Source organism: Neophocaena asiaeorientalis, unplaced genomic scaffold, assembly GCF_003031525.2.
Source record: "Neophocaena asiaeorientalis asiaeorientalis breed wild unplaced genomic scaffold, Neophocaena_asiaeorientalis_V1.1 scaffold129, whole genome shotgun sequence".
In the NCBI taxonomy this organism is placed as follows: Eukaryota; Metazoa; Chordata; class Mammalia; order Artiodactyla; family Phocoenidae; genus Neophocaena; species Neophocaena asiaeorientalis.
Window position 1 is genome coordinate 5709410 of NW_020172446.1, and position 18291 is coordinate 5727700.

The 18291-nt window shown below is 49.9% G+C and overlaps 2 protein-coding genes across 3 annotated transcripts in view; one reads left to right on the forward strand and one right to left on the reverse strand.

Moving 5' to 3' along the window:
• GEMIN4 (gem nuclear organelle associated protein 4) overlaps positions 1-6366 on the forward strand; it is a 6667-nt gene extending 301 nt beyond the window's left edge. Inside the window, exons 1-2 of one of the 2 annotated variants that reach the window (XM_024737312.1) lie at positions 155-267; positions 3009-6366. In XM_024737312.1, the coding sequence (XP_024593080.1) occupies positions 3032-6178 (3147 nt within the window). In that variant the 5' untranslated portion in view covers positions 155-267; positions 3009-3031 and the 3' untranslated portion in view covers positions 6179-6366. Of the gene's footprint in view, positions 1-154; positions 268-3008 lie in introns of those variants that run through there. The other variant, XM_024737311.1, reaches the window with a different exon arrangement.
• Positions 6367-7636: 1270 nt separating this feature from the next.
• On the reverse strand, positions 7637-16468 carry TLCD3A (TLC domain containing 3A). Its single transcript, XM_024736050.1, has 6 exons — positions 16416-16468; positions 15678-15878; positions 15141-15224; positions 11324-11528; positions 9760-9855; positions 7637-9307 (listed from the first exon to the last, which is right to left on the reverse strand). The coding sequence occupies exons 1-6, from the start codon at positions 16466-16468 to the stop codon at positions 9038-9040; spliced, it is 909 nt and encodes a 302-aa protein (XP_024591818.1). The 3' UTR covers positions 7637-9037.
• Between the last annotated feature and the right edge of the window lie 1823 nt (positions 16469-18291).

Here is an 18291-nt window from a genome sequence, read left to right on the forward strand (position 1 = left end):
GCCGCTCTTCCGCTCGCCTCTTGCCGGCTCCAGGCCCCTTTCCACGTGAAGGGGCCAGCGGATGTGAAGTTAGCGTTCGCGAGAGTGGACAGGTTCGGGCACGTGCTTTGGAAAAGGCCGGGCTCCGGCGGCGCCCCGGGGAATCCCGTATCCCCAACGATCTCATTTATTGAACGTCTACTAAGTTCTTGAGTAAGCATCTGACGCTCTTGAGGTCCTCGTGGATAAACGGGGATGATGATACCGTATCAGCCTCACAGAGTTTGGGTGAGTTTTCACTGAGATCACGTGTGTACAGTGTCGAGTCCGGTGCCTTGCGCAGGGCTAGCGTTCTTCAGACCAGCAGTTGTGGGCACGGGTTGCAGCAGCCGAGGCGGCAACGTGCGTCTTGATTCTCCAGATGCCAGGTCTGGGAGAAGGGAGGGGAGAGCTGGTATAAATCGGCGGCTCCTTGCCCAGCCTCCCCCGCTGCTGGATGTGCTCTTAAGGGTATAAGACCAAGAGGCTGTTCTGGGACAGCTGGGGTGAGGCTCCCCAAAATGTGCCAGTATTAGTAGGCTGTTGAGAAATGTTCTGGTCCCTATCCCCAGCCATCTCTTCCGTGGTGGAAAGGTAAAGTTGGAAGAGTTTGGAGCCCTGCAGCTGTGGTGATCTCTGTCCCAGCCCACTGCTTTGCAGTTCCGACAACCTGAGCAAATTGTTTGAGTCTTAATGTTTCCATCTCTAAAACAGGAATGGTTCTCAAAATGTTGATCTGATGATGCAAAGATACACATACCAACTAGCACAGTGCCTGGTACAGAGTAAGCGCTTAAACATAAGGAGCGGGCACTCACAAGCGCCAGTTAACCATTCGTGATAAAACACTTGGGATTCGCCCAGCCATTAACTGCTTCTGGGACTTACTCCTTCAGGTGGCATGAGTATATACTTACCGTCTCTGGAAGGTGGGTCTTGGGGGCCAAACATCTCAGCTGAGCGGGTAGAGCAATAAAATTAAATTTACAGAGTCAGAAGGGAGCCTTTTGGGGGGCCCTGGGAGAGCAGCCTGAACCAGAAAGAAAGGCCAGAACCCCCAGGGAGACCTCTCAGCAACCTGGCTCTTCCTGGGAGTCTGCCTCAGCCACTGGGCACCAAGATGGATTGCCTTCACCAGTGGGTTGCATAGGAGTGCTGTTCCAGATGGAAGGGGTAGGATAGTCTCCTGGCCCATGAAAATGGGGAAGCTGTGTTCTTGGGGGCCTGGGAAAGGGGAGAGGGGTTAGGAACATTGAAGAGTGAGCAATGTTTGTACGATGATTTAGTTTCTGGGCCAAAGGAAATATACCTAAGAAAGACATGTCCTGTTTCTGAGCTGGAGGAGGCAAAGAATAGGGACAAGATTCTGGTCCTGGCAACAGTGGAAAGGTTTGGGAGAACCAGCGTTTATCGAGCACTTAGGCTCTTTGTAGCCTGATTCTTTTTTTGCAGTACGCGGGCCTCTCACTGTTGTGGCCTTTCCCGTTGCGGAGCACAGGCTCCGGACGTGCAGGCTCAGCAGCCATGGCTCACGGGCCTAGCCGCTCCGTGGCACGTGGGATCCTCCTGGACCGGGGCACGAACCCGTGTCCCCTGCATTGGCAGGCGGACTCTCAACCACTGCGCCACCAGGGAAGCCCTGTAGCATGATTCTTAATTGTATATATCTTACCTAACCCTCAACAGCCCTGGAAGATGGGATTGGGAGCCAACAGTGGGTGTGGACCCAATGCCAGGGGCTTGACTGTATGTATTATTTGATCCTCAGGGTCATAATGTGAAGTCTGTATTATCCCCACATATGCAGAAGTTCAGAGAAGTAATCTGTCCAAGATCACACCACTTCCCCCCACCCCCCACCGGTACGCGGGCCTCTAACTGTTGTGGCCTGTCCCGTTGTGGAGCACAGGCTCCGGATGCGCAGGCTCAGCGGCCATGGCTCACAGGCCCAGCCGCTCCGCAGCATGTGGGATCTTCCCGGACCGGGGCACGAACCCGTGTCCCCCGCATCAGCAGGCGGACTCTCAACCACTGCGCCACCAGGGAAGCCCACACCACTTTTAAATGGCTGAGCTAGGAGTTAAACCCATGTCTAATTAAACATCCCAAGATGCCTTCCTTGCTAAGTCTGTGTCAACTCAGGGCTCACTGAAGAAGGACTTTTCTGAATCTAGTACAGTATTTTTTTCTATCTACTTTTTGGCTTCTACCAGCGAACCAGGACCATTAGTAGCTTATTCTCTTTGATGGAAAGACTGTGGGAATTGAACTGTTTCCCCAAAAGGCAGAACGTTTGAAATCTGTTTCCAAGACAAGGCTTTAAGAGAAAAAAGAGAAGCAGGGCTTGTCTGAGTGCTGCTGTGCAGACAGTCCTGGTCCACGCCCTTCCTAGTCTGTATTGGTACTTAGAAGCTCAGTTGTCAAGTCCTGCAGTATGTACTTGGTGGCCGCTGTAGTTTGGTACTGTCCTTGTGCTCTCTCTCTTGCTCTCTCTCAGCCAGCCCTTCCCCAAATCTTCTGCTGGCCCATCCTTTGCTGGAGGGCCTTGCCTCTGGGCAGGCTCCTTCCTGAGTCACATTTCAAGGTTGACTTTCCTCCTGAGCTTCAGCCCTGTGTTTCCATTGCTGGAGGACGTTTCTACCTTAATGTTCTACCTCAAACTCCAAATGACCAAAACGTATCAGTGTTCCTTCCAAGCACATCTCTCGTGTTCCCGGTTTGCAGTAGTGCCCGTTGTCTTCCCAGGTCCAGGCTAGAGAGCTTGGGAGTCCTTTTTTATTCCTCAGGTTAATCCTTTGACTTCAGCTCTGCAGCGGGTCCTAGAACCGTCCCTTCTTCCCCCCTCCCACTGATTTTATTCAGAACCCTTTTCATCTCTAACCCTAATAATGACAGCCCGCTGACCAACTGCTGCCTCTCCCTCTAACCTCTGCTTGCTGTTCTGAAAATTTTTCACCACATTCTATCCTATTGGACTTCTGTTTGTGCAGGACCTTTGAATATCTGTGAAGAAATGACTGTTCTACATGGGGGCTTCTTGCTGGCCGAGCAGCTGTTCCGCCCCAAAACACTGGCAGAATTGACCAAGTCTGACTGGGAGCATGTCGGGCGGCCGATTGTGGAGGCTCTGAGGGAGATCTCCTCTGCCACGGCCTGCTCCCAGCCCTTCGCCTGGAAGAAGAAAGCTCTGATTATCATCTGGGCCAAGGCTCTGCAGCCCTACCCTGTCACGCCTTCTGATACTGAAACCCTGTGGCAGGAAGATGTGTTCTTCTCCGTGGGCAACATGATCCCCACCATCAATCACACGGTCCTCTTTGAGCTGCTTAAGTCCCTGGAAGCTTCCGGACTCTTTATCCAGCTCCTGATGGCCTTGCCCGCTACTGTCTGCCGTGCAGAACTAGAGCGCTTTTTGGAGCACATGACTATTGACACTTCTTCGAAGGATGTGGCCTTCTTCCTCGACGTTTGGTGGGAAATGATGAAGCACAAGGGCAATCAGCAGGACCCCCTGCTCTCCCAGTTCCGGACAATGGCCCATAAGTACCTGTCCTCTTCAGATGAGTTCTCCCACCCTCCAAAGAGGTTTAAGTCCGACCCGGATGTGTGTCCTACCATGCCCCTGCTGGGCATGCTGCTCACTGGGCTGAAGCAAATCCAGGATAGGATCCTGTGCCCCGGGATGAAGTGTTGCACCTTGGCCAACTTGGCTGACATGCTGACCGTGTTTGCACTGATGGAGGACAACCCCCAGGAAGTGTCCGCCACTGTGTATCTAGACAAACTGGCCACGGTGATCTCCGTGTGGAACACGGACACCCAGAACCCATATCACCAGCAGGCACTGGCAGAGAAGGTGAAGGAGGCAGAGCGGGACATCAGCCTGACCTCACTGGCCAGGCTGCCGAGCGAGACGATCCTCGTGGGGTTCGAGTTCCTGCGCAGCCTGCTGCGGGAGTGGCGGGAGGAGCTGCGGGCCACGCTCGGTGGCAGCCAGGGGACGAGCTACAGCAGCTACCGGCTGTGCGACAGCCTGACCTCCTTCAGCCAGAACCTGAAGCTCTACCTGGACACCGCTAGCCTGTCCAAGGAAGAGAGGCAGGTGGCCTCTGAGCTGGCGGAGTGCGTGGGTGACTTCCTGAAGGACACGAACAGGGTGCTGAAGAACAAGGGCTTCGAGAAGGACATCACTGCCTCCATCGCCATGGCCATCATCGAGCAGAAGTTGGACCGGCACATGGAAATGTGCTACATTTTCGCTTCTGAGAGGAAGTGGGCCTTCTCGGATGAGTGGCTGGCCTGCCTGGCCAGCAGCCGGGCTGTCTTCCAGGAGCCCGGCCTGGTGTTAGAGCTGCTGGAAGCAGTGGTGGACGTCAGCGCGGCAGACGGGGCTGTCCCCAGACCCCAGATCAAACAGGTCATCGACTTGATCCTGGAGTGTCATGCACATCTCTCACTGCCAGATAAAAATAAAGTTCTCTCGGGCGTCCTGCTCTCCTGGGGGCGCAAGGGCCTCTCTGAGAAGTTGTTGGGTCACTTGGAGGGGTTTCAGGAAGACCTCAACACGACTTTTAACCAGCTCACGCAGAGCGCTTCTGAACAGGGCTTGGCTAACGCCATCGCTTCTGTGGCCCGCCTAGTCATTCTGCACCCGGAGATCACGGTGAAGAAAGTGTGCAGCATGGCCGTGGTCAACCTTGGCACCCACAGGTTCCTGGCTCAGATTCTCACCGCCTTCCCCGCCCTCAGGTTCGCGGAAGAGCAGGGTCCAAATCCCTCCACGACAATCGTGGTGTCCTGCCTCAAAGAAACAGTCTGGACGAAGTTCTCTACACCCAGGGAAGAGAAGCAGTTTCTGGAGTTCCTGAGATGCCTGGTGAATCCTGTGAAGCCCCAAGGGATTCCAGTTGCTGCTCTTCTCAAGCCAGATGAGGTGCTAAAGGAATTCGTCCTGCCTTTCCTGATGCTCGACGTCAAAGAGGTGGACCTCAGTCTGAGGATCTTCATCCAGACCCTGGAAGCAAACACATGTCTAGAGGAATACTGGCTGCAGACCTGCTCTCCGTTCCCACTCATCTTCAGCCTGTGCCAGCTCCTGAATGGCTTCAGCAGATACTGGCAGCTCCCCAAGGAGAAGCGCTGCCTCCCCCTGGACGGGAAGGACCTGGTGATCCACATCCTGGAGCTCCTCTGTGAGGTGGTGTCAGCTAACGCCGAGACCTTCTGCCCGGACACCTGGGTCAAGTCCCTGTCCTGGCTCCACTGGAAGCTGGAGCAGCTGGACTGGACTGTGGGCCTGAGACTGAAGAGCTTCTTTGAGGACCACTTCAAGTGTGAGGTGCCAGCCACGCTCTTTGAGATCTGTAAGCTTTCTGAGGACAAGTGGACCTGCCAGGCCCACCCCAGGTATGGGCCCGGCACAGGCCTCCTGGCCTGGATGGAGTGCTCCTGCATCTCCAGCAGCATCTCTGAGCAGATGCTCGCCCTGCTGGTGGTGGATGTGGGCAACCCTGAGGAGGTCAGGTTGTTCAGCAAGGGCTTCCTGGTGGCCCTGGTGCAGGTCATGCCGTGGTGCAGCCCCCAGGAGTGGCAGTGCCTTCACCAGCTGACCAGGAGACTGTTGGAGAAGCAGCTCCTGCATGTCCCCTACAGCCTGGAGTATATTCAGTTTGTCCCTCTGCTCAACCTGAAGCCCTTTGCCCAGGAGCTCCAACTCTCCGTACTCTTGCTGAGAGCTTTCCAGTTTCTCTGCAGCCAGAGTTGCCATAACTGGCTCCCTGTGGAAGGCTGGAGCCATGTGGTCAAGCTCCTATGCAACAGCCTGACCGACCTCCTGGACTCTGTTCGGTTCATACAGTCAGTTGGCCCTTGGGCCCAAGGACAAGAGCAGGACCTGACCCAGGAAACCCTGTTTTTTTACACCCAGGTGTTCTGTCACGTTCTGCACATCATGGCCATGCTCCACCAGGAGGTGTGTGAACCACTGTATGTTTTGGCCTTGGAGATCCTCACCTGCTACGAAACCCTGAGCAAGACCAACCCTTCTGTCAGCTCCTTGCTCCAGAAAGTAAATGAGCAGCACTTCTTAAAGTCCATCGCCGAGAACATTAGCCCCGAGGAGCGGCGCCAAACCCTCCTGCAGAAGATCAGCAACTTCTGACCTTTGTGGGTCAGGAAACAGCTGGGCCTCAACTTGGCCAGGTCTACGGGGGCTACAGCTGAAAAACACACATTTTTCGGTTATGTGAAATTGTACACAAGCCCAAAAATCTGACGACATTGTAAAGAAAATAGTTTCTTAGGTATTTGTAACTTACAACTTGTAATAAAATTCTCTTTGGAGTTTTATCTTGCCTCTTTTGAGACTTTCTCATCAATAGTCTAGGCTCATCAGTACGCTCTGAAATTGGGCGCAGCCAGTCGTGAAGATCAAGTCAAGTCACTGGGCTTCTCCACCCTAGAATCTGGCAAATACGTCTAAAGGTGAAACCACCCGGGTGGACTAACTACAAGGTACGTGTGTTCTGTTGCACTGAAACTCTCTTTAAGAGTCATTTCGCCGTATCTTGGAAAGGGCAGGAACTAGGAAAGGGACTCTTTCCTGCTACCAATTGGCCATGTGATTTGTGTGCGTACAAGGCCTGCAACCAGTGTAAAAGGAGAGGGTTGGACCAAGAACATGAAATGTTGGGTGGGTGGGAGGGAGGTCAGTGACCTCAGGAAAATGGGTCTCTTCTGAATCGAGGACTTCTGCCCCACAGTGTTAGCTCTGTCCATTCAGTGGATCTCAAAGGGGCTGTGCTGATACTGTGGTAATCACTACAGAGACGTGTTTAAAGGACGGGTGTAATTATCTTCTGCCTGGGGTGGGTTGTCATGGGTTGGTTGGTTGGTTGGTTGGTTGGTTTTTCTGTTTGTTTTATTTATCTATCTGTCAGGTCTTAGTGTGGCAAGTGGGCTCCTTAGTTGTGACTCGCCAGCTGTTTTAGTTGCGGCATGCGAACTCAGTTGCGACATGCATTTGGGATCTAGTTCCCTGGCCAGGGATCGAACCCTGGCCCCCTGCACTGGGAGCGTGGCGTCTTAACCACTGCACCACCAGGGAAGTCCCGGTTGTCACGGTTTTGAAGAACATGTGGGAACAGGGAATGGCGTGTGCAAATGCGTGCCCAGGATATATTCCAGAACCGTGAGGACTCGTTAGTGAAGTGTTTAATTGGGAGGCAAGGAAGGACAGCTCCGTACCCCCCATCACAGCGAGGCAGTATTCAAGTTCCCTCCGCCCGCACCTAAAGTGGGCTGGCTCTGTCTGCGGCCTACAATTGGGTTTCCACCCTCCTGACTCCTAGTTGGGATTCACCTGGGAAGAGAAGAAAGGGCCTAAAGTTACGTGACCACTGGGCTAGAACTCTAGAACTCTGCAGTGTACTCTTGGCACCGTGAATTACAGAAACATGTTAGAGCGAGGGATGAGCTAGGCTCTGCTGGAGGCTGAAGGCATTCACACACCCCCTTCCCCTGCAACAGCCCACCTCTGCCAGTTACACGGAGAAGAACACAGAACAGAAACAATAGCACACAGCAGCCATTCAAGTTGGTCACAGGACAGGTCTTACCAGAAGTCGGCGTGCATAGATTTCACAAATGAGAATAAGTTGGAAAATATTAGTGCAACTTAGTCACCACAGGGGTGATTTATAGAGATATACGGATAGTAAACAAAACGGTAAAAAAAAAATTACAGCATTTTGTTTTTTAAATGGCACCCATTAAAGACTGAAATAGTCAAAATTTGAGACACTGTTACACACTCAGTACTTTAAAAGTTCACAGACAACAGTGAATTAAAAGGCACTTTTAAAAATCTAGTTTTTCACTACTGCTTGGGAAAATACTTCATGGTGGCAGTTTCTAAAACCCATCCTTGTCGTTCAGGAGCAGTTGGTGTTGGCACCAGAGGATCCTATCTGTAAATGGTGGGTGAAGGAGTCAGTCCACAGAACTTAATTTGGCCAGGGCTGACTTGCACTTTTGCTCTCCAGCCTTCTGTGGCTAAATGGCAGTAAGTCAGATAGGAACAGACTTTGGGCCACAAGCTCTGGCTTATCAGGAGGCAGTCTAGATGAGACATCTCATGGTTGGGATACAGCAGTCCGTTCTGCTTCACAGGATAAGGACAGTGTCAAAGCGGGGTTACCCAGTGAATAGCTCGGTAGCCATCATTTCACTTTACCCCTATAGTTTTTAATAAGAGCATCCTGTGTGTGTGGATATGGGGAAAGCTGGGCTTGAGGGACATGCTAAAAAGGGAATCGTATCTGTGACTGTTGGTCTAACCGAGTCAGCCTGCAGAGGTGCTGACCTGTTGGCCTTCCTACCTACTCAGGTGCTTCAGGTTCCCATCCCTGCCATCTACCCCACCCCGCCAGTGAGACTTCTGATCAGAAGTCGGTAGGCAGGAGAATTCAATGTTGGCACATGGATGAAAGGATGAGGCAAAGGACCTACGGGTTATCTAGTAAACGATAAAAAAACTACCTACCCACAACGATTTTCCCAGGCCAACATCACAGGAAAAGAACCAAGTCATCACTTGCTTCTGCTGGCCCAGTATGTGTGGATACTCCCTGAGTGGCTGGAAAGGTGGGGAGCCACCAGTATGAGGACCAGGCAGGTGCCCAGTTCCTTGTCACCTTGGTCCACCTGTCTCCACACCCCACGCTTCTGCCTCCAGAGCCCTTGAGATAAGACCCAGGGAAGGATCCTTGGGCTTCGCATTAAAACCACCTTGCTGCCAGTGGAGGTCTGATGGGATCCAATAGTTGTTACTAAGGAAAAAGTGCTTTTGCAAAAGGGGCAGGTTAGAAACGGGAGGTGACAGGAATATTCTTTAGAGAAACTCTAATCCCTCTGCTTATCAATACCCAAAAGGCTGAGGCCACCCAGGGCACAACCTGCAGTTTGGTCCACGGGGATACTGAGTGGAGGAGGCGCCCTCACTGCCTGGCTCATGGAGCAATTAACCATCCTTTTTGGCTGGGGGAGCATCAAAGAGCCGGACTGCCTTCTTGCACAGCAGAGAGAACCAGTAGATCTGGGGAGCGATGAGGAAGGCGTTGGCCACATTGCAGTAGAAAGGAATGTGGAACGGCACTTGGAGCAGGCTCAGTCCCTGCTGCTGGCCGTAGGACCAGTACATGAAGGGGAAAAGGAGGATCCGACATGAGAAGAAGGTGGTCAGCGTGAGGATTCCGTTCACCTTGTACAGCAGCGTGTGCTGCTGCTTTAGCTGCAAAAGAGGGAAGGAGAGCACAGGGTCACTTTCAGGGAATGACTAGCCTGAGTCCCACAACGGACAGGCCAAGCGTCTCCTTTTCAGACACTTGTAGAAAAGATGATTGAGCACTGCCGTATTTGTATATGCAGAGAGCCTCATACTGTTTCCAACAGTGATGTGAAATTTGATCTAAGCCACCCAGCTGACAGGAGCACAGGAACGGTGGGTTAGAGAAACTCTGTGACCGGGAAAAATATATATGAAGAACCGGATCAAATTTGAATCAAATGTACAATTTTTCAATCCCACTGGCTCGAAAGACCAACTGACCTTTAAGTCTGTTCAAGGGTCTCCTACCCCACTATCGGTAGCACTAAAGAAGTTTCTCCAAACCCTCTTAATCTACCAAGGAGAAGCAGAGTCTGTTCCCTCGGCACTCTTTCTGCCACTCCTTTCATACGTGCCTGAATCAGAACTCTGCCCAGCGACACAAACGGAGTACTCAGTTCTGCCATGAAGATGCAGCCGACAAAGAAGTCCCCAAGCTCTCCCCTAAGCCTCTGCAGAGGAAAAGAGGAAAAAGGGAAATAAGTAATGGAGGTTAAGGAACCACCGGAAGGAAAATTCTAACTAGGGCTATTGAAAAGGGTAACCCTGAGCAACCATGCAGGGAAATGGAAGCGCTAAACGGGCCAGTGCAGACCAGTTCACACCGTGCAGCCTCCATAGCAATGGCACTTGGAATCCTCATGGTCCAGAGGCAACTGCATCACACACTGAGCTTTATCTAGAATTTCAGTGTCAGCCAAAAGGAACTCTGCAGCCCACTTTTGGGTATCCAACTGAGTCATGCCAAGGGCAGGCACTTAAGCCAGTTCAGTTCCACGAAATATGCACCAGGGCCCATGCCTGATGTTAGGGTCCCCAACACAATCAAGAGAGACTTATTAAAGAATGTCATGCACTCTACCTCTCCTTTTATCCTTTCAAGAAAGCAGTATAGGGAATTCCCTGGCGGTCGAGTGGCTAGGACTCGGCACTTTTGCTGCTGTGGCCCAGCTTCGACCCCTGGCTGGGGAACTAAGATCCCCCACAAGCCACAAGGCGCGGCCAAAAAAAGGAAGCAAGCAAGCAGTATTGGGACAGCAGTTCTGTCTCTTAGTACCACCGAGCGAGGTACGTAAACTCATAGAGCCCCAGTTTCTTCATCTATGGTATAGGGCTAATAATTTCTAATTATCATTTCTAATTATTTCTAATAATTTCTAATGATTAGAAAGCAACAAATTGTTTTTAAGTTTTTTTTTTTTGATGTGGACCATTTTTAAAGTCTTTATTGAATTTGTCACAATTTTGCATCTGTTTTATGTTTTGGTTTTTTGGCCGTGAGGAATGTGGGATCTTAGCTCCCCGACCAGGGATCGAACCCGCACCCCCTGCGTTGGAAGGTGAAGTACTAACCACTGGACCCCCAGGGAAGTCCCCAAGCTACAAGTTTTTAAATCAAGCACCTGTCACCTGGTAGGCACTTTGCAATTACTAGTCTCCCCTCTGCATTCCCATTTCTCTTCCTTGCTGGATGAGTTTTTTTAATGGGAAAAAATGGATCTGGGGAGAAATTATGAGGCTATTTGCTTTGAAAATCTGTGCTTTTGTGACATCAAAATAACGCAAACAGCCCTCTCTGGGCACTATCAGAGCAAATAACCAGTTGATGGAGCTACTCTCATTTCTTTAAAACAATTTTTATGTTGTTTTGTATTATATATTGGTTTTATATTGTATGAACTAAAGGCAGAACCTTTGACAAACGCTCGGGTATCACAGAGGGCTGGGGGATTGCCAGTAAAGAGGATCACAGACATTTCAGATATAATTTCTTTCTACACTGTGGCAGCAGCTGGCAGGAGGGCAGTGGGGGCAGCAGGAAAGGGGAAGAAAAGGGGGCAGTCTGACAGTTGGGACACCCAGTTCAACAGGAGAAATGAGTGGCTGAACCTACTGGTGCCTGTCCTGGGAGGCCATTACCTGTGCAACCGGCACAAGGACAAACAGAATAACTGCGTGGTGCGTGATCATGAGGCGGTTTTTACTTAGGAAGTTTCGAAAAATGGTGAGGGGATGTTTGCTGCTCTGGTCCCTGGTTCGGTACCACTCACAGAGGTACATGGCGTAGGAGTCATAGATCATGTATGGAATCAAAAACCAGACATACTCTCGGGCAAGCCAGTGCCTGAAAGAAAGCATATGGATGGTCCAAGAAGTAATTATGGATATCCGTTATGAAGGCTCACAGCCAGCCTCTTCTTAAACACATCTGCATCAGCTTTGTACTTAATCAGCTGTTTTTACTCCAGATACTTTACAATGAACATGCTGAAGCTGACAAATAAGGAGAGTGAACAACTTTCTCTAAATTACAGGGCAAACTCCTAAGTGTCAAAGGTAGAAAGCAAGGATTCACTCAGCACCATGTGTTTCAGCGACTTGCCCTCACTATTTGTCTGGTTTAGCTACTCATTTGTAATGGATTTTCTGGTACTTTGTGATATAAGCTGACTTTGATAGATATCTCTACCAGTGATTCAACAGACCCACCAAGAAACAGGTTTGGAAAGTGACCCAAATCCCAAACCCAGTATTTCCAGTTTACTCAGTTGCTCAATAGTTGGGACATTACTCTTGAATGTTTGCAATCCCACTCTAGGGAGTTTCCAGGAAGTAACCCTGGCCACTTTCTTTACAATACTATGGCTAAACCCAGTTTCATTCAAGAAAAATATCTCTGGAAATGAGCCCAGAGCTCAAGGACTACCTTACAATAGATAGATACCAAAAGAGAAGCTAGGACAAAAGACAGTGTTCCCATTTACTTGTCCAAAGGGGTTGAATCAATATTTGCTGAGTCAAAATGATCGTTTATCACTGTCCCAGAGCAGATTAGAAGGTAAGTCTCTACAATTTCCAAAATTTTGTTCCCCAAATAGTCACTCTACAGAAAATCTACATGAAAAAAAAAAATCTAAATTGAAATTATGTACTATCCTGGGAAGGATTAGACTAAGTCAGCAAAGTTTTATCAAGCATCCATGTGTTAGGTAGAAGAAACCATTTAGTTTTATGGTTCTTAAACTACCTGAACATCGGAATCGCCTGCAGTGCTTATAAAGGGCTCCACCTCTCAGAGACTAAACATGGTGTGTCCAGGACCTCAAATCTGTATGTTTAACCTTGTCTTCATTTAACCTAAGGAGCCAGTCCACTGAACTGCAACATTGGGACTATAGAGTGCCATTCACATTTCTGTTCCTGAATGATTCCACACTTACCACAGCAAAACTAAATAATGAGTCAGCAGTGAAATAGGCAAACAAGTAATGGCAAACTTAATATACATTCAAGGTAAATTAATTAGCCAAGTTCCAATGAGGCAAAAACATGCAATATTTATTCTACTGCCCATCTGTGGTCTCCATCGCTTTCTTGAAGCAATCCCAAAGTAAAACAACTATGAAGAGCAATTAAAAACTCATCTGAAACATAACTGACCTCTCCCCTGGCGTGGAGCCTAGGGTTTTAAAATTTTGCACACAGTACCAATTCAATAAGATGCGGAATTGTGGCTGTTAGTTGAATTCCCTGAAGACTTACCGGCAAGCGATCTGGATTATAATCTTAGCTAGCACTAGCCTGGACCTTAACTTTTTTGGTTTTTTTGCGGTACGTGGGCCTCTCACTGTTGTGGCCTCTCCCGTCGTGGAGCACAGGCTCCGGACGCGCAGGCTCAGCGGCCATGGCTCACGGGCCCAGCCGCTCCGTGGCATGTGGAATCTTCCCGGACCGGGGCACGAACCCGTGTCCCCTGCATCGGCAGGCGGACTCTCAACCACTGCGCCACCAGGGAAGCCCGACCTTAACTTTTTCTATAAAATGAAGATAATTTTTTTTTTTAAAAAAAGATAATAATCCTTGTCTTACTTTCCTGATGAAGTTATTGTGAAGATTAGAAAGTTAAAAGTATGAGAGTACTTTTAATTGTTATTATTTTTGGCCACACCACGCAGTTTGTGGGATCTTGGTTCCCAGACCAGGATCAAACCCAGGTCCTTGGCACTTACTTAAATGTAAGTGAGCTGTGTGGCCAAAAAAAAAGGAAGCGCTTACATTGAGAAATAGGGATCTGGGTCTCTTTAAGGAGCTGATGAAACCCCTGGCCCTGCATCACACCCTACAGATAATTTGGGAAGATTCATAGACACCCCCTCCTACCTACAGACATTCTATATGAAGGCCTAAAATTAAAAGACATAGAATAGAAAAATATTTGGATGTACAGACTGTGAACCCCAAAAGGCTTTTTTTTCCAGACGATTAGGTGCCTTTAGAGCATCCCTGTGCATCCATGTAAGTTGAGGGCACAGAAGGTGGTGTCTGTCTCTATTTTGCAAGTAGAGCATGAATCTAAGGCATAAAGATATACAAAAGGAGGACCCTAAAAGCCAAACTTAGATTTGCTACCATGCTCAAGCCACTAAGACACATGGCTTCTGAGGGGAGAACACAACCGTGCTACAGAACTGAAAGCTAATTGTGTGCAGATCTCTTCCTGAAATGTGTAGCAGCTGCCTGCTGCTTGCCCTCAAGTGCCGTGGGGGCTGCATCTGTCTTAGCTTAATCTCTGCAAAGGAGGCAGGTTTCAAGTTTGACCTGACAAACCGGGGGCAGTGAGGGAGCTTGCTGCACCATCAGGAAATGCTCAATTCAAATAAAAATTGAACCCAGCTGAGAAAATGCTGTTAGTCTTTGGTGTATGCAGTCGAAGTCACTTGACCTATCTTCTCTCAGCATCTACAATTCATCGCCAATAACTGGTTTTCTCTAAAAAAAAAAAAAAAAAAGGCAAAAGAAAAGCACGAAAATCTTGATGGCAGGGTTAATCCCAAATAAGAACCAGGCACTAAATTTGCAGGCCACAGTGAGATAGATGCCCCTCTCGGCCTCCCCTCCCATTCCATTCCCAACAGGTGAAAACCAGGACACATAATAGAGTAAACATGAGAAAGGGATTAGGAAAGGCTATTAACTTTCCCTGCACATATGACAATTGCTCTTCAACTTAACTGTGAGGAGGAAAGGGTGATTCTAGGAAGACAGGTAAAAAAGGATGGCTTTGAAAGGATGGCTTTAAAAGGGGTGGAGGGGCACTGTTACCCAGGTCTAAATACCATACAAAGTAGACCAGCCTGGTCGCTATAATTTGTTTCACTGAATGCACATTTCCTGTCCTGCCTGTGGACCGAACTTTCACACCCATTCGAGTCAGTTTTCTGAAAGCTCCAGAAAACTCTTCATCACCTTCATCTTTCAGAGGAAAGACAGGAGCAGCATTTGTAAGGAAAGGTGGTGGATTTGTTCCTTTCCATAGCAGGGCTCTGCTAACCACACATCCTGTCTTGGCCAATGAATGCTCCACAGCAGAACCCCAGGGAGACCATTTAAAAGAACCAAAAGCCACACTTCCACTTCTGAATAATTTTCACATTTATCTATCGCATAAAGAACCTGGATCGTTGGACCACACTGTCCTCTAACACGCCACCTTAAATCAGACTCAGGCTCTGTCATGGTCTAGCATTTCTTCAGTTTACTTTCTCCTAAGCTGGCGATGCTGAAGGTGAGGAGAGGAGGAGGGAACTAGTTATAGTGCCCAAGTTTCACCCATTAATCAGCTGCCTGACGGCACATGCTGATAAAGAACTAGGACCTGTGAGCCACTCAAATGCGGAAGCTTCGAAAAAGCCCAGCGCCGTGATCGGTGTAGCTTTCACCTGGCATTGGATGTTACCTGTCGGTGATCACGTGGCTACAGGAGCGGATGATGATGATCCCAGACCCGGTGGCCAACACAGCCTGCACTGAAGAAACCAGCCTAACGTGCGACAGAAAAGAGAAAAGGGGGGAGGGGGGACGGAAAGAGTGCTCAGTCCAGTCCCATGGACAGCATGAAGCCAGAAAGAACTCTTCAACCTGACTTCCCCAGGCCGCCAGGGCGCCGAGGAAAACGGTAGGGCCGCCGCCGCGCTCCCGACTCCCAAAGCAGCTGGCAGATGTCAGCCTCGGAGAGACGTCCCTCCCGGTCCTCATCAGCGTGGGCAGCCCCCCACCCTCCAGCCTGCTCCCGCTCCACCCTCCTCCGCCTCCCTCCCTCCGGGGGTAGGCTGCACAGGGTCCTCGGAGCGCTCCGGCCCGCGCCGTGGACTGGGCGATGACCCGGGAGGCGGCCCCCTCGCTTCCTGTCGTCCCCCTTTTCCGCCCTGGGCTCGGCGTTGGGCAGGCGCAGCCGGGGCGCGTGGTCGGGCGGCGGCGCGGCCTCGCCCCGTACCTGGTGCTGATCAGCACGCAGTCGTTGTGGGTCCAGGCGGGCCGCGCGCGCCGCAGCCCCCAGGAGCCGGCGAGTAGGCGGCAGCGGGAGCTGCTGCCCGCCGGGCCCCGAATGAGCGGACGTTGCTTCCCCGACCAGCGGCGCGCGAGTGGCCGCCGCCGGGCCGAGGCCGTGGAGGAAGCGCCGAGGCTCTCGGGGCTTCTGTTCCGTCACCGCTGACGCCTCCCCCTCCCTCGGGGACCCGCCTGGCTGACGAACTGCCCCGCACCTGCCCACCGGGCGAGGGAGGGGAGGTGGGGGGGGCCCCGAGAGGGCCAGGTAGGAAAAGGCTCCGGGCCTAGACCCCCGACCAGCAGGGTGGGGTGAGCCCGCGGGGCAGGGGCGTGGTCCGGCGCGAACTGGGCGGTGGGCGTCTCTCCAGGCGAAGGAAGGAGAGGGCGGGTGGGCTTGAGGCCGTCTGCTCGCCTGACTTATCTATGAAGCACTCTCGCTTCCAAGTGGGAGGCTTAAGGAAATGGTCGTTCTGCCGGCCAGAGATGGCTTTTCCACGTCCTGCCAACAGCCGAAATTTCTCCAGAGGAGCATCGATCCAGCAGTTCCTCTCTCAAGCCACGCATCGAGGTGGAATCTCACGGCTGCAGACTTCCCGTGGTATTGCGGTACTGTCTCTAGGCTTTGGATCAAGGTGCTGTCCCGTCTTGGTGACTGTTTTGTTGTTGTTGACAGCGTTGTGCTTACTTCAAAGTTCTTGGGCCAAATGCCCTGAACTTGGGTGGGCGGAATCGAATCATTTTCACTCAGCACCACTCACATGGCACCAATACAGTAACTTCAGTATTACCGGCTTCTCTTCTCTTGGGACTTGCCAGAGTTTTACTTTGGTCTGTATCTTCCTCAGCTTACAAATGTGGGGGGAAAGACAATTCATTTATGTCTACAGCAATTGAAAGGTACTGTGGGTCTCTTCAAATCACCATCATGCAAAATGCTAACCAAAGCCCCATAAGAGTACTTTGGAACAGCTGGGCTCAGCCTCCCTGGGCCAGTTTCCTCATTTGTGAAATGAAAAAGCTGAATTACAAGTTCTCTTTGGTTCTTCCAGCTCAAAATTCTTAAGATTCTATGACTTTCATAAGGTAACTTTCTTTAGATGTCAATGAAATTTCTCTAAAATGGCAGTTGCTGGTGTAGAAGCCGATGTAAACACAGCTTTTAACGTCGTCGTATATGTGGTTAAGGTGAGGGATTTAGGAAGCAACATTAAGGAAGCAGAAAACCCAAAGAAAAGTCTGATATTTCTTCCACTTAGGGCAACATCTCTAACTCCCCAATTCACCAGTAACACTCTTGGTGAAATAAGAAAGATACTTCAATTTGGTAGCAAGATATCTGGCAAATTAAAAGCTTTCTGTACATTCACATTTGCATGTGGGTAAAGGACAGCTATCTTCCATTCTCTTCAGAACAACAAATCCTTCTGCATTGCAATTTCTACTCCCTACCCGTTTATCCCAGTCACCTCTGGCTCCAGCTTTTCCGGAGAGGGACAAGTGGTCACAAGTCCTCCCTGCCTTCTCTTCTTAAAGGGATCAGCAACATGCATCAAGGATGCCAATACTTTCCAGTGATGGGAACCAATCTACCCCCATGCAAGAAGTCGTTCGTACAGCTCTTAAGGAGCCTATGAAATGACAACAAAACAACAGATGTTTCATGCATAGAAAATAACCAGTAAAATCAGTTTCCAACACCATGCTCATGAAGTCACCAGAATGTTTAGGTTGAACCACCAGAAGGGCAACAAGCATAAAGTGAGCCCTGGCTTTTCAAGTGGGCAAATGATAAAAAGCATCAAGCTTTTTTTTACACAAACTTCTACTCACCCTTCAGAAGTCTTGAGTCAAATGTTTCCTCCTGCAAGAAAGTTTCAATTCACCTGTCTCTCCAGGCAGGTTTATAAGTTCATTTTCTAAACTGCCTTTGCATTTGAGTAGTGAGCAAGTTGGTTTTTATTTGTATGCGCTTTCCTTGAAACAGGACCATGTCGGGAATTCCCTGGCGGTCCAGTGGTTAGGACTGGGTGCTCTCACTGCCAGGCCCGGGTTCGATCCCTGGTTGGGGAACTAAGATCCTGCATGCTGTTTGGCGCGGTCAAAAAACCCCCAAAAAACAACAACAACAAAAAAACCCTCAGAATCTTTTTGTTTTGTTTCCTAAGTTATACCTGGCACGTTGCAGGCGCTCAAGAAATGTTTGATACTTTTTAAAGCTAATGCTTATTGAGTGCTTACTATGTGCCAGGTACTGGATCCAGCATTTTGCATGAGTTATCTCATTGGTTCCTCACGAAAAATCTGTTGTCCTCACTCTGTGTGAGTGACTGTGTGTCTGCAAAATGAGACCCAAAGCAACTAAAATATTGCTAAGGTCACACTGCTGGTAGCAGAGTTGGGATTTGAATTCAGCCTTTTCTGCCTTCAAGGTCAATGTGCTTAATGACTATTCTGCCTTCAAACTTGATAAGCAAGGAGAGAGTACATAATTCTTTTTCACAATGTGGTTTCTGATTAATAACCACTGTTCCTAATGGTTTACCCATAAATATAAATGTGTG